Source organism: Sprattus sprattus, assembly GCF_963457725.1.
Source record: "Sprattus sprattus genome assembly, chromosome: 4".
Lineage (NCBI taxonomy): Eukaryota > Metazoa > Chordata > Actinopteri > Clupeiformes > Clupeidae > Sprattus > Sprattus sprattus.
The window spans coordinates 33,905,095-33,919,519 of record NC_137923.1 but is presented as its reverse complement, the minus strand read 5'-3'; the positions used below and the strand labels follow the sequence as shown (position 1 = coordinate 33,919,519).

The 14,425-nt window shown below is 39.6% G+C and overlaps 2 protein-coding genes across 2 annotated transcripts in view; one reads left to right on the top strand and one right to left on the bottom strand.

The window, feature by feature from the left end:
• tox (thymocyte selection-associated high mobility group box) overlaps nucleotides 1-612 on the top strand; it is a gene marked incomplete at its 3' end in the record, with an annotated part of 46,334 nt that extends 45,722 nt beyond the window's left edge. Inside the window, exon 10 of the mRNA XM_080836961.1 lies at nucleotides 576-612. Coding sequence (XP_080693087.1) covers nucleotides 576-612 — 37 coding nt within the window. The remainder of the gene's footprint in view (nucleotides 1-575) is intronic.
• A 7,913-nt stretch (nucleotides 613-8,525) lies between these two features.
• cyp7a1 (cytochrome P450, family 7, subfamily A, polypeptide 1) lies at nucleotides 8,526-11,287 on the bottom strand (the record flags this gene model as incomplete). The annotated part of the gene is made up of 6 exons (XM_080836280.1): nucleotides 8,526-8,828; nucleotides 8,947-9,125; nucleotides 9,220-9,350; nucleotides 9,722-10,329; nucleotides 10,521-10,761; nucleotides 11,208-11,287. 6 exons carry the CDS (start codon nucleotides 11,285-11,287, stop codon nucleotides 8,526-8,528), a joined length of 1,542 nt encoding a protein of 513 aa, XP_080692406.1.
• Nucleotides 11,288-14,425: the final 3,138 nt, after the last annotated feature.

The window sequence follows — 14,425 nt, the reverse complement described above, 5'->3', positions numbered from 1 at the left end:
GTGGGCAACGGTTGCGCTATAAGAGAAAAAAATGTTGGTTAGTAAACAGCAATGGGATGAAATACACTTCTAGCCATTTAACAAGAAATGCAAGAAGTAGCATTAATTACAGAAAAAGTACAGGAGTGATCCAACAAATATTAGTATACATGTTTTATAGTAAGTGCTGGTATTTACACAGGTAGTGCAGTGATAGACTATCTCTGAGGACTGCATTTGACAGTAGAAGCATTCTATATTTACTGAGGTAGTGCAGTGACAGGATAAAAGTGAATATTGTATTTGACAGTATGGACAGCTTGTGTGCAGAGGTTGTCTAACATGAACAGAGACGAGATGGGGAGAAGGGGTTAAGCAGGAGAGACCAAATGGACCAATACTTTGGAAGTAACAATAGACTGAGATATGGCCTCAGTGATGGATGAATGCTGTTTGTGGTACAGTATTTAGTTAACAAACTAAGAAGAGTATACCAAATCCATACTAAATGTTAGTGTTGTTTTCTTAAAATACTGTCCTTCAATGTTTGGCTTGCCATGTTTGATGTTCATTGCCATCTTGATTTCCTTCCACAGCGCCCTGCAGAGAGATAAAGCTTTGTACCTTATCTGATTGTAACCATCACCCCTAAATCCTCCATGATCACAGAACCAAGGCAGTTCCACATCACAGCAAGTCTGTTCCAGAGCCGTTGTGTTTTTTTCTCGCTTCAAAAATGTGGCCACAATTCAGGAAAAAATACCATCCTGAACATGTATTTTGAATCATTCACTGTAGTTTATCATGTAAGAGGGTTGTGTCAAACAATTACTATTTAGAAAGCACTTATGTTCTGTACAAGGGGAATCACAATCTCGCTGACATAGCAATTAACCAAAACCATTTTTGGAAGAACACTGTAATAGAAAGCATGACTATTATATTGCTCTCTCTCCCTCTCTCAGTGCATTTCAGTCTTTGATGATCTTTGCTAATGCACTGCCCTCGAGACAAACATGTTGTAAAATGGCTGTTCATAGGAGCTATGAGTTCTGTAGAGGCTTGTTGTAGCCCTCTGATGTTGTAGCACTCTGATGTTGTAGCACTCTGATGTCTGGACAATATGTGTTAGAATTGTTAAGAGAATAAGAATGAAATAACTTTTTTTTAGTGATAATGAACTTGAAGGAACAGATATAACTAAATCAAAATGGCTCATGAATCTGGAAATGTTTACTTATTTTTCCAGACATTTCACAGATATAAAGACTGATTAAAAGGTAAAAGGGGAGGTCAACAAAGTGCAGTGTTCTAAGTATGCGAGAGAGAGAGAGATTAAAAAAAAGTTTATTTTGTACTCTACAAAATACATCTTTTTGTACCACAAACCACAATAATTAAAATTGTCATCCAGTATCATATTTGAAAACAGTGTTTATTACACAAAGCAGACTGGGCGGATGCTGTTACCTTGGCATTCTTAATGATTCTGAATATTCCTGTACACTGTCTGTATGGAACCTTTTTATAGTACGTGTTTGTGCCTATTTATGAAACAAAACCTTTAGGTGTTTGTAATTAATTATGTTTCAATTCCATAGTTGTATTTCTGTTCATTTGTTTATTTGATCAGGGCAACATTTTGAATATTTCTTATTTAGTTTTTATTGTGTTTCAAAAATAAAGGCAAACCTGTATTTTGTGCAATAATATGTTGTAGTCTGCTGTAGTGTCCTGTCTTTCAGCATGTTTCTAGTATTATACTGGGAGACATAGTATGTGGCTTTTATTAATAATACACTTTATTACAGGCTCAAGGCCCACGTGAAAGATGCACAATACATATAATCAATAAATTACATATAAATACATACAATCATATATACATATAAATATACAAAGAAAGAAGGGCTAAAAAAGGCACTCATGCCAGTGTTCCCAGATCTTAGATGTGTACTTGACAGAGCTACGGCCAGGGTCTGTCTTCAGATTAATTTTAACATTTGAAGAGCGGTCCAGCCGACACATTAACTTAAAAGTAAGGTTCCTTAGCAAGGCCATGAAGGTGGTTAGACCCATATTACAGAACAGCTGACTGGCTCTAGTACTCCTGGGTTTCTTCAGGAGTATCCTAAGACAGTCATTATAGGCTACTTTCAATTTACGCAAGCTCCCCTTCTTGTTATTCACCCAGAGTGGAGCTGTATAGAGAGGGGTGCAGTAGGCTCTAAACAAATTAATTTTCTCATCATATGTACAGTGATGGAATTTAGCTTGGACATAGAGCAGTCTCCTCTGTCTGAACATGTCAGCATCATCCTCTAACGTGTCTGTGATAATGTGCCCTAAGTATTTGATACTATTGGACATCCCCAGAGCTTGCCCAGAAAGATGAAAGGCAGGGAACTTAATATCCATGTCCTCCTTAGTTCTACAGACCATTACCACGCTCTTCTTGGCATTATATTTTACATCAAAATCGATCCCATAATTAGTGCAGATGTTAAGCAGCTGTTGAAACCCACCTGTACTCGGGGATAGTAAAGGTTGTGTGCGTACATAAAGTGGTTGACATTGTATTACATCCCCCCAGCTGCCTGGAAAGGTCGTCCATATAGATATTGAAAAGGGCTGGGGATAATATACCCCCCTGCCGGACCCCGTTCCCAACATAAAAAGGGGTAGATAAGATGTTCCCCCATCTTACTCTCATGCTCTGGTTTGCATACCAATAAGCTACAATGCGTACTAAGCTACTGGGCACACCCCGAAGCTTGAACTTATCAAACAGCTTAAAGTGGTGGACGCCGTCAAATGCTTTGGATGCATCAATAAACCCTATAAGCATAGTAGATCCCTGCCTTCTATATTTGTCTATTGCTTCTTTCAGAGCATAAATACATAGGTCAGTACTATGCTTGGGCTTAAAGCCAAACTAATTGACAGTGGTGGCTATGAATTCACTTATGCTGTCAAGGATTAATCTTTCTAGCACTTTGGAGAGAATGCTGGCAAGTGCTATGGGTCTATAGTTATCAATAATTCCAATTTTACCAGCCTTATCTTTGATAACTGGGACAATAACTACTGACATCATGGAGTCTGGCAATATACCATGGGTCACCATCCCAATAAAGCAGATAGACAATAGCATTGCCAACCTGGGCCCAGCTAACTTACTCTGCTGTGATGTTGTTCAGGCCACTAGCTTTCTTGTCTGCAAGTTGCCCTATGGCACTGAGAACATCATTGGGGATAAAACAAATACTTTCTTGATCTATTTTGCCAATATGATAAGGCTCATATTTAATACAATTAAACAGCTCTGCATAATGCTGCCTCCATAGGTCAGCAATTGCCACTACATCAGTAACCCCCTCTATACTGCATGGAAGACCTGCATCAACATCTTTCAAGATGAATCAACATCTTTCATAGACATTAAACTGAATTAACACCTTTCATAGACATTAAACTGAATCAACACCTTTCCCAGCTGTTATTCTGTAGCTAGTGTAGCTAGCAATGAAAACAATGACAGACCCATTTTTTCCACAAACTTTTATTGATTAAGACTTTTGTATCATCGATTATGATTTGTTGTATTTATCACAAATATGTGTACAGATAAAAGTATTGCAAGTAGTTGACCTATTTTGTGATTAGCCCATCCAGCAGACTCTTGGGTTGGGTTTCAGTGTCGTCCCCTCACGTCACATCACAGCTTCTCTTTTGCATTACATTCCCCATCACTCAGAGCTGGATGCTCAGAGGAAAGTAGAGCAGACTATGAAGCTGTCGGTGTCAAGGAAGTAAGCAACAACCAGCAGTTGGCCAACTTTTTTCTTTGCATGGTTAATGGGCTGTAAACAACTCTGGGAGACAGCAGAGTCACCTTTGCTTTTCCCCTTGCTTACCATACCCAGATTGTGTTCATGCTCTCTTGCTATCTTCTCTAAGTGAGGTCTTGGTTTTTCAGACGGCACATCTGTGGTTTCAGTGGCCTGATTGATCAGAGCATACATTCACAGGGATTGATCAGAACATACACAGGGATTGATCAGAACATACACAGGGATTGATCAGAACACACACATGGATTGATCAGAACATACATACACAGGGATTGATCAGAACATACATACACAGGGATTGATCAGAACATACACAGGAATTGATCAGAACATAAATACACAGGGATTGATCAGAACATACACAGGGATTGATCAGAACACACACAGGGATTGATCAGAGCATACACACACAGGTATTGATCAGAGCATACACACACAGGAATTGATCAGAACATACTGTACATACACAGGGATTGATCAGAACATTCATTCACAGGGATCGATCAGAACATACATTCACAGGGATTGATCAGAACATTCACAGGGATGGATCAGAACATTCACAGGGATGGATCAGAACATTCACAGGGATTGATCAGAACATTCACAGGGATTGATCAGAACATACATTCACAGGGATTGATCAGAACATTCACAGGGATTGATCAGAACATTCACAGGGATTGATCAGAGCATAGGTTATGTCTTAAGGTGTCAGGAAGTGAGGTTATCTCTTAATGTGTCAGGGAGTCTCCTTACCAAAACAATACACTTCCAGGAGCCCCAGAGGTGCTTCTAATTCACATCTTTCATATCATTCCACAAGTAGTCCATTCACTTTTCTTCTTTCATATCATTCCACAAGTAGTCCATTCACTTTTCATCTTTCATATCATTCTACAAGTAGTCTATTCACTTCTCATATCATTCCACAAGTAGTCTATTCACTTTTCATAGAATTCCACAAGTAGTCCATTCACTTTTCATCTTTCATATCATTCCACATGTAGTCCGTTCACTTTTCATATCATTCCACAAGTAGTCCATTCACTTTTAATCTTTCATATCATTCCACAACTAGTCTATTCACTTTTCATATCATTCCACAAGTAGTCCATTCACTTTTCATATCATTCCACAAGTAGTCCATTCACTTTTAATCTTTCATATCATTCCACAAGTAGTCTATTCACTTTTCATATCATTCCACAAGTAGTCCATTCACTTTTCATATCATTCCACAAGTAGTCCATTCACTTTTCATATCATTCCACAAGTAGTCCATTCACTTTTCATCTTTCATATCATTCCACTAGTAGTCCATTCACTTGCAACAGAACTTCTTTGTAACTTGAAGTCAGCAAGTGATACGTTGCTTTTTTTGCAAGTGCTATTTGCATATTTTTTTTCTCTCAGCGGAAGCCATGAAACGGCAACAAAATCACTTAAAAAAGATATTTATGTCAAGTAAGCGATTAAGTCTGCCTGTCTTTATTGATAAAGAAATCCCTTCCCTTTTAACCAAATTACACATAGTTTGAGGTTAAAATGCAGGTGCCACAAACCCAGTATTGTAATAGAACACATATCCTGTAGCAGTGTGAAGATTAAGTGTAAAATCTCCTTGCTTCATCAAGGTACTACAGAAACATACATGATTGACAGCCGTCACTGGTACATCCTCCTGCTCTTGCCAGGTAACCTCCTTCCTGATGCCAATTGCTATCACTCCTGATGATTTCTGTATCATATAGGCTACACAGATCATATGGTATGTTTTTTTCAAATTTTCTCATGTTTTCTACAGAACTACAAAACATTGAGTATAATTTCAGAATGCTGTGTCACTCCTTGCCTTACACTGCCACCTTGTGGCGCAGTGGCAACCTTCAGGTCCTACCAGTACAAACATTTTCTCAGTGGTTTTGGCACAATTCACAAAATCAGACTTTGAATCAGACCATCTAGTGACATTGACAGTGCACCAATGATAGTGTGGCAGTATTCAATCTAAAGAAGATATGTGGATGTGCCAGGCCAGCATGGAGGATATACATTAAAAGTGCATGCTACCATTTTGGGCTTTGCAACACAGAAACCTTCTTGAAGACCCCATGTAAGGTTCTCATCATTGACAATGAGTGGGAAGAACTACTGCATCTGGTCCATTGGGACAATCTTCACTTTCACCATGGAAACTTCAGTTATTGGTTTGATGGCATCAGACGAAGCCTTATTCAGTTCTTTACATTCTTTTCTTCATGAAGTTATATAATTGGGTTTGATACATGAAGGTGGAAAGTCTATAATCATCAGTTTCCCAATAGGATGTCATTGCTGGGGTCTCGGCAGGAATTAATTTGGCTATTAATATAGTTTCTATCCAGTCTCCTATTAGGTTTTTTCTTCATACCATACAATGACTCAAAACCTAGTTCACATTACTCATTACATAGTATTAAATTAGTTGGAGAAAACACTAATCTGTTCTGGTGGTCAGTCAGTATCAATGAAAGAGATCTAGAAGTGTTGCGTTCTCAGGGTACATGGATGCATTCAAAGCATATTCATTGGTGAGATTATTTCCCTTTGTAATGGGAACCATGAATTTTGAGGCAATTACAAGATTTTCCAGATAATGCATGGTTGGTGACGGCATTATTTTTGATGACAGCCCTTGATGTTTTGAAAATGAAATGTTTGTTGGTAATTTAATGTAAAATGTAAGGTATGTTGGTAATTTTATGTAAAGATAATGTAAAATGTAAGGTAAAAGAGTTGCAAAAGTAAGTGAGAAAAACTAAGAAATGATGACTTGACTGTCATGGGAATATAACACTTAACCTTGTGTGGAAAGAATACAGTGTAAATACAAAACACATTTGGTTTCATATCTTTTATTTAGTTCACTTTTTTACTAAGAGCTAAGAGCGCTTGACCACCTAAGTTCATGGAGAAGTCATGTGAAGACAAATTATTAAATACCCTTTTTGCCTACATTAGATTGCTTTGAACTCAGCTATACGATAACTGTGCTAGTCCTATAATGTTGTAATGATACGTCATTATAATGTAAATAGACAGAGGTAGGACATGTGTGCAGTGCCAGTATCAACAAACATTGCTGGTGGGTAGGTTGGTAGGTATCAAACACATTTGAACGATCTCCTTTGTTCTTAAATTGCCTTCTCGGTTCAAATCCAGTTGATACAGTGTTATCTTGATGTGATACTAAAATTGTCTGTGAAGGCCTTCACATGCACACAAGACAGGTCACTTTAGTTCAATCACGTGCACTCTAGTGCTCAGCTCTAGCGCACAGGTCAGAATGCAATCATTGGTGTCACTAAAGGTCATATCCAAATGAGTGAGATAGCAAAACACTATTGCAACTCTGCCAATGTTCTAATGAAGAGTTAACCATACAAGTAAAAAAAAAAAAAAGGAACGGACTTAACCTTGCCGGTCTATGGAGGAGGATACGGGGCGTAGCAGACATAATGATTATATGAGGTCATTGGGTGGAGAGAAGTGTTCCTCGTGCATGTTAGTGTGTTCTGTGATCAAACTTTGAGCTCCATGTGCTGTTCATGTACTTTTTTCTTTTGGAAGGTGTTTGACCACTTTTGACTTCTGACGCAAGGGCAGGTGGATGTTTAAATACACCATTACACTATACGCCATTATCTAGAGTCTTTAGTTTGTTAAAAGTGTGTGTTGTGGGTGAACATTATTGACAGAACCAGAATGTTTTCCTGGAGGAAAAAGTTCCCTGGTCTTTTGTGTTTTTGACAGCTCACGTGGGTGCAGTCAGGGGTCACTGGACATGTTGCTTTCATCCATCGTTGGTGGTCGAGTTACATCATAAGGGAGAGAGTATGGTGAGGTCCGCACATTTGATTGTTTTGACATGTTTACCAATGTGAATCCAGCTTGTGATGCAATTTGTCCCTGTTGTGTGCTTTTGAGACCCTTACTGGACAGTCTCTTGAGGCATATTGGTTGCTATGCAGAATGCACTCAATATTTTGAGATCATGCTGTTCCATCACAGAACAAAGTGTAGTATGCAGGGTAAAGAGGACATCATGTTTCAATGTACATACCCCCCCCCCCCCCCCTTTACAGTCATAATTATATAAATTTACATTATACACATGCTAGCCATAAAATATATCACCATATTAAACAGAAAAGACTTAATGGTGTGTGGAATAGAATGGAATGGAAGTGACGGGGGACCAGTATGACCAGAGGCTGCGCAACTAAAAAAACGTTCATTAATATATGAAAAACTACAAAATTAAATGGTGGGGACCTATTTACATATATAATTTTATAACTCAGAATATATAAGTGCTAAACACATCTGGAATTGCAAGAAGAAATAATTCACAATTGACAGTGATTGCACAATTCCCATTTATTCCTTGGCAGACACTACTTAAGCTTAGTATCATTCAGTGTTGTTGGAATGTTAACCTGGAATCTAGCAGGAACCAGATCTGCAGTAAATGTTACTGATAACAACACAAGATAATCCAAAACATGCCTGCTGTCACAAATAGCACCATGTATACAGATTACACACACAATTGTTATTTCTAACAAAAATCTATACTTATGTACACATCAGTCAGCGGTAAAAAAAATATTCACAATATACATTAAAATAACAATAATTTACAATCTCTCATAACTGAGACTTGAGTCGATACTTAAAGTCAACATCATATGTTGGCTGGAGTATCCCTAAACCAGCTCGTGATTGATCAAGTGGGGGGGTTTTAACATTCGAATCCAGCAGCTCCATATCAAAGTAGCAGAGCAGAAGTGAGAGGAACTGCTTGATTTCATGCACAGCAAAGAAACGTCCTGGACACTTAGTGACCCCAGAGCCAAAGGGCATATAATAGTAGCGGAGCTTGCGTCCATCTCTGTAGAAGCTGGTTTTCTCCTGACCATCTTCATCCAAGTACCTGTCATATTTGTAGGTCTGGAAGAAAGAAAAAAAACAACAACAAGTTAATAGAAGTTCTGTTATCAGCATAATGATAGATTCTTATTACTTTTGAGTAAGGATAAGGACAATTGATGAGATCAATTTCACCTACCAGAGGATCCTCGTAGATCTCTGGATCAAAGTGAAGCATCTGTGGATAGAGTGCTATGACATCATCTTTGCGTATATGGTAGGACTCTTTGTTATCCAGATGGAGCAGGAAGTCTTCCTTGGCGACCCTAACGTTGAGAGAAGCACTCGACAGACGCATGGCTTCCTTGATGATACTGTCTGTTTGGCAGAGACAAACAACCATAATGTCAACATCTACATGATCGTAAGAGCTAATACAACAATAACAGCACTGATCTGAAGATTATTTTACCTAAGACTGGCAAGTTGTCCAGTTGCTCTCTGCTCATAACCAGGTGTGGGTTCATTGGATCTGCTTTCTGCTCGGAACTTTCTAGAACCCTTTTCACCTCCTGGGTAGCGGCACGCATGGCATCTGGACTCCTGTGGACAAGGACATTTAGGAAGGTTACCAAAACGCCATCACCAACCATGTTCTACGTTTATCAATTTTATTTACATGGAAGAGTAGATGTGATACATTCAGACATGAAAAGGGTTGCAGAAGCAGTTAGAGAATAAGTTGCTCCCTACTTTGATGGTATATATGAATGACTTCCTCTAAGCAATCAAATCTTAGGCTGAAAGTTGTGTCCTGAATGCCATACTTCATCTTTGCATGATTATGTAACCCTGTATCACTCAATAGAACTCAACCAGCTCCAGCTATTATCAGTAGCTCTCACTGAATGAGTTGATAGCATTAATCTTGTGACTACTGTGCTGTTCCCTGATTTCTGGAGATGTTCTTGTACCTGATCATGTAGAGGAGGGCCCAGAAGGTGGCTGGCAGGGTGTTGGCCTGAGACGCCCAGAGCAGGGCCACATGGGTGCGGGCCTTGCCGATGTCGTTGAAAGTGGATAGGGTGTCGTTTAGGAGCATGCGAAGAGATATCAAGTCGGACATGTTCTCTCTCTTGCTGAGGTTTTCATGAAGCAGTGTCTTGGCCAGGTTCTCACGGGCACTGTGTCCACTCTTGAACACATGGATGGGCAGACCAGCTACCAGGGCCGGGAAGATCTTGTCAAACTCTTTAAAGTTCTCCAAGGCGTTGAGCACAAGGGCTTTCTGTGCGTCCCGGTGTGCCTGGATCTTGTCCCCATTGCTCAGCTCCTTCCCAAACAGTGTGAGGTAACCTGACTCGAACATGACCTTGTAGCAGAAGGCAAAGATGCCGTCCACCTCCCAGTTGGAGGAGCTGACCTTGAGGGTGTCCGACTGGAGCATTACGGTCTGGAGATTCTCCATCATGGTCTCAATGAGTGACGGCAGAGCCTCTCCTTGCAGAGTCTTCATGAAGGTCTGGTGCAGGTTTTCTGTTGTGTAGCCATCGCTTGGGTCCATGCTGTCATGGCCAAAAGCCTAGAATCACCAGGAACAAGGCAAATCAGAATCAGACTCAACCAAAAAGATACTGAGACTATTTTGAAAACTATTAAACATTTTATTAAACAGCTTATTTGTTGGCAGGGAAACTGACACATATAACTCCTAATCAAATCAGCTTTTATGTACTATATTTCTTAGTGTCTCCAAACGGTAGGGTTACATACCTTGACAGAGGCAGCAAAGTGGAACTTCTTCCAGTCAAGGTGTCGGCCCTGCCGGATGACTGAATGATAGGAGAAGGGATCGCACAAGAAGTGCACATAGTCCCCAGCAATCTTACATGTGAATATGTGTCCATACTTCCTCTGCCGACTGCGCAGGAACTCTAGAGGGTTGGCTCCAAACTGGAGGGCACAACCGAGATAAGGGATCAAGCCGTTCTCCACGGGTGGCTCTCCAGGTTGCCTGAAAAAATAAATCAAATCAGATAGAGAGAAAGGACCCCGTTCCATCAGGTACCCAGGCAGACTAATAGATTGTTGATGGGGTTACAGGTTTTATCACACCCAGATAAACTTTCAACTGCGATAGAACAAATGACACTCATAAACTGGAACATCTTGCTCTTGCTTTAGTAGGCATTCAATTCCTATTTTGACATCCTTGTAGATACATTTTATCATTTAAAAACTGTCCAGCTGAAAGAGCTCATCAACACCATTACATGAGATGAGTATGTAAACCCTGTAATCAGTTGTAATGTTCTAAAAGCTTTGGTTATCATTTCCATACCAATCATAAGATGCGTATGGAGAGTCTCCACATACATTTACATTTCTACTAAATTAGATGTTTAGATAATGAGATACATTTAGATGAATAGATTATACTTTTAGATAATTTATGTTTACCTCCTACGGATCCCTAAAAACAGCCACAGGCAACAGCAGAGTCCCACCACGACAGCCCATATGAAAGCAATGCTTATCATCGTTGCTATGTGAAAATGGGAAGTACACTAAAAATGTAATCCTGGAGGATGCACTGAAGTGTTCTTCTCTGTCCCAGCCTTTATAGTGTGGTCATATCACAACTTATGACGTAGTTGCGAAATTTTGCTAGAAGCCTCTAGGAAATCAGAACGTGTGCAGATGTCTGTGTGTGTTTGTGCATCTGTGTGGGACGACATGGCCTTGAACAGAGTTCATGGACACCTCTACCTGTACTTTGAATGTGCTGTTCGTTGGGAAACCATTTCAAGGTCTTTGATATGGGTGACATGTGTACGGTAAGGACAGTAGAGATGTGCATGATAATCATTTTACCTCACCTTTCTAACTCTGATTCATACCACAATTATATTTCTAAAAGCCATCTAAAAAGTATGAAATGAAACCTAATCTGTTGGCAGACTGATGTTTGCAGAAAATCATTGATTGTTCATGTTCTATATGTATGCAACAACATCCCACCCGCCCCACACAGAACTTTTCACACAAATTAAGCCAAATAGTGAAATACATATTTCTACACACCAAATAAATCAGTTGGTTGCTTTTTAAAGTGATTACTATATCGCTATATATAACTACTAGTCAACATAACTATTGTACAACATAAGTAATTTGCATATAACATCCAAAGTGCTAATTTTGACGTGCTCCCAGTGCCTGGTAGAGACACCTTTGAATTCATACTGTAGTAACCTTGATGTGTTGCTTCTGCCAAGGGTCACTGCTGGTTAAGAGGATTACTGATGGTTAGGAATTGCTGTTGGTCACATGATTCATTGCATCAGTGCTCGAGCAGCGTTTTGTGTGAAAAAAACAGGCATCAGAGAAAGAAAACCTTGGACTCCATTACTACATTGACTTTGCATAAAGAGAGCATTTAAAACATTGCATATTATTATGTTGGGTTAGCCACATATTCGCAAAATATTAACAAAACACATAATTCATACTTTATCTGCCTCTCCATTTCCATCTAACTGTTAATCTAACTTTACGACTGTCCACGTACACTAAATCACCCTCCTCTATTGTACAGCTTTATGAGAACACCGTCACAGTGGCTGCAGTGCTGCCAACACTGATGAGCTAACTTTAATGATAAGGGAAGACCTTGAAGGCCAACTGCAGTCGTTTGTAATTATTAACACTTGTTGAACCAATAGGGCCTCCACTTGGCCTTGAAACCAAAGATAAACCACGCTGGATGTCATGCTTTGCCACCAGTTCGGAAATCAAATCTATTTATGTGGAGGTTCTCCAGCTCTGCAAAAAAAGCTTTACCTCAAATTCAACACATTCAAATGAGATGCTGTGATTGGACAACCTGTCTTAAGGCTGTAAGAAAAAGGAAGTTTCTTTTGTGGGCGATGCAGCAATCTAGCCTGGATACCAGCCCGAACCCAGCCCACAACATTTTTGGTCAGGGAAGTTCGGTCTGGCTTTGTGCAGTTGGGGAGAGAGTATCAGAAGTCAGGATTCTGTCGTACCAATCTAATTGTCAGGGCGGGCTTTATACGATGATAGACAGATGACCAACCAACGCTTGAGTTGATTAGATAGATAGATTCGAAATCGAACCAAGATGGCGGCGTCTCGGGAGCTTAGTGGGACATATTTTATGTGATTTAAGATATCTACACGGCTTTATTATGTCTACATTGACTCGGTTAGTTGTGTATGTGCAACACGAATGTTGCCGAGGATTGTAGGTCTTAACTGAAGCGCTCTAGACCATTATTGATAGGTTATTACTAACGCTTAGACAAAAAATCCATTGAAACACATAGTAGCTAGCTAGCCTTGCTGCTAATAAGTACGTGAGCAGGCATATCTCAGATATTGACAGCGCATTCATTTTGAAAGAGGAACAGAGAAACGTGATAAAGGCATTTGTCGATCGAAAATATGTTTTTGCCGTCCTTCCTACGGGATCCGGTAAAAGTTTTAATGTATCAGATGGTCATACTATGTTGCTCTGATTGGTTGTAGGTATCCAATTGAGCGAAGAGGCATTTTTTTCCCTGGTTTGTTGAAACACGCCCCATAATCACAGCCCAATGGGTCAGTATCAGACTCATATTCTGACTAGAATTATGAGTATGACATCGTCAGGCTAGCAGCAATCTGTCTTTGTAAGAAAAAGGGAGTTTCTTTTGTGGTAGATGCAGCAATCTGTCTTCATTCCAGTAAAGTGCAGTAACAAAGCACGTGGAACATACTCCGGATTCAGCGGCGCAGATCTGAACCACAAGCATCTCCAACTCTAGCAATATATACTGTTCGAAGACACCTCCAAGGCTTATAATGTAAATCAGCTAGGCTTCAAATGCATAAAGGTCTGGCAACTTTTTGCTGTTCTGTATGATAACCATGTTTCTCTGACTGAGATGGTTGTCAATGGCCTCCCCCATTATTGCAGTCACTCACACCTCAGTTTGCTTCCTGACCCCAGGTGCCTGTGCTAATCCAGTGTGGGGACCTTTCCTTTGTTACCATGATAAAATTACCATTTTGGATATTATGCTGGCCAATTTTTGGTGGTCACAGCAGCTGCTTGATCATGAATCTTACAAGGCGCATAGCACATTCTGCTGTGCATGTCACATCAACCTCAGTTTGAATTGGTACACAATGCAAATATGATAAATATAATAATATAGTATTCTTAAGTTACTACATCACATCACAGTCAACAATAGTTCAGCCCTCTATGGAAATAGCTAAATGAACTGACAGCCACCTCTTCAGTGATTAAAGCAATCATGAGGAAGAACAATAGGTTTGTTTTGAAAAAGTTTGTTTTGAAAAACAAAACACAGCAAAAATATCTACTATCGAGGTGAATCCACATTTAGACTAATATAAAAAAAATTGTCAGTCATGTTGGTATCTAAGAAATGTGTAAAATAAATCTGACAGTATTTCTCAGCATTCTTGCTAGGGTTACCGTAATATTTGACACGTCATTTCAGTAAATAAGCAGGGTCTGTGTTCCTGTAAAAAGTAGGTTTTTGCATGTAATGTTATGCATATTAATATATATCCCAGACCCTAAAACTAACCCTAATCCAACATGTACAGTTCAGGCATCACGTTTGGTCTGAGCTGTGGTGGAA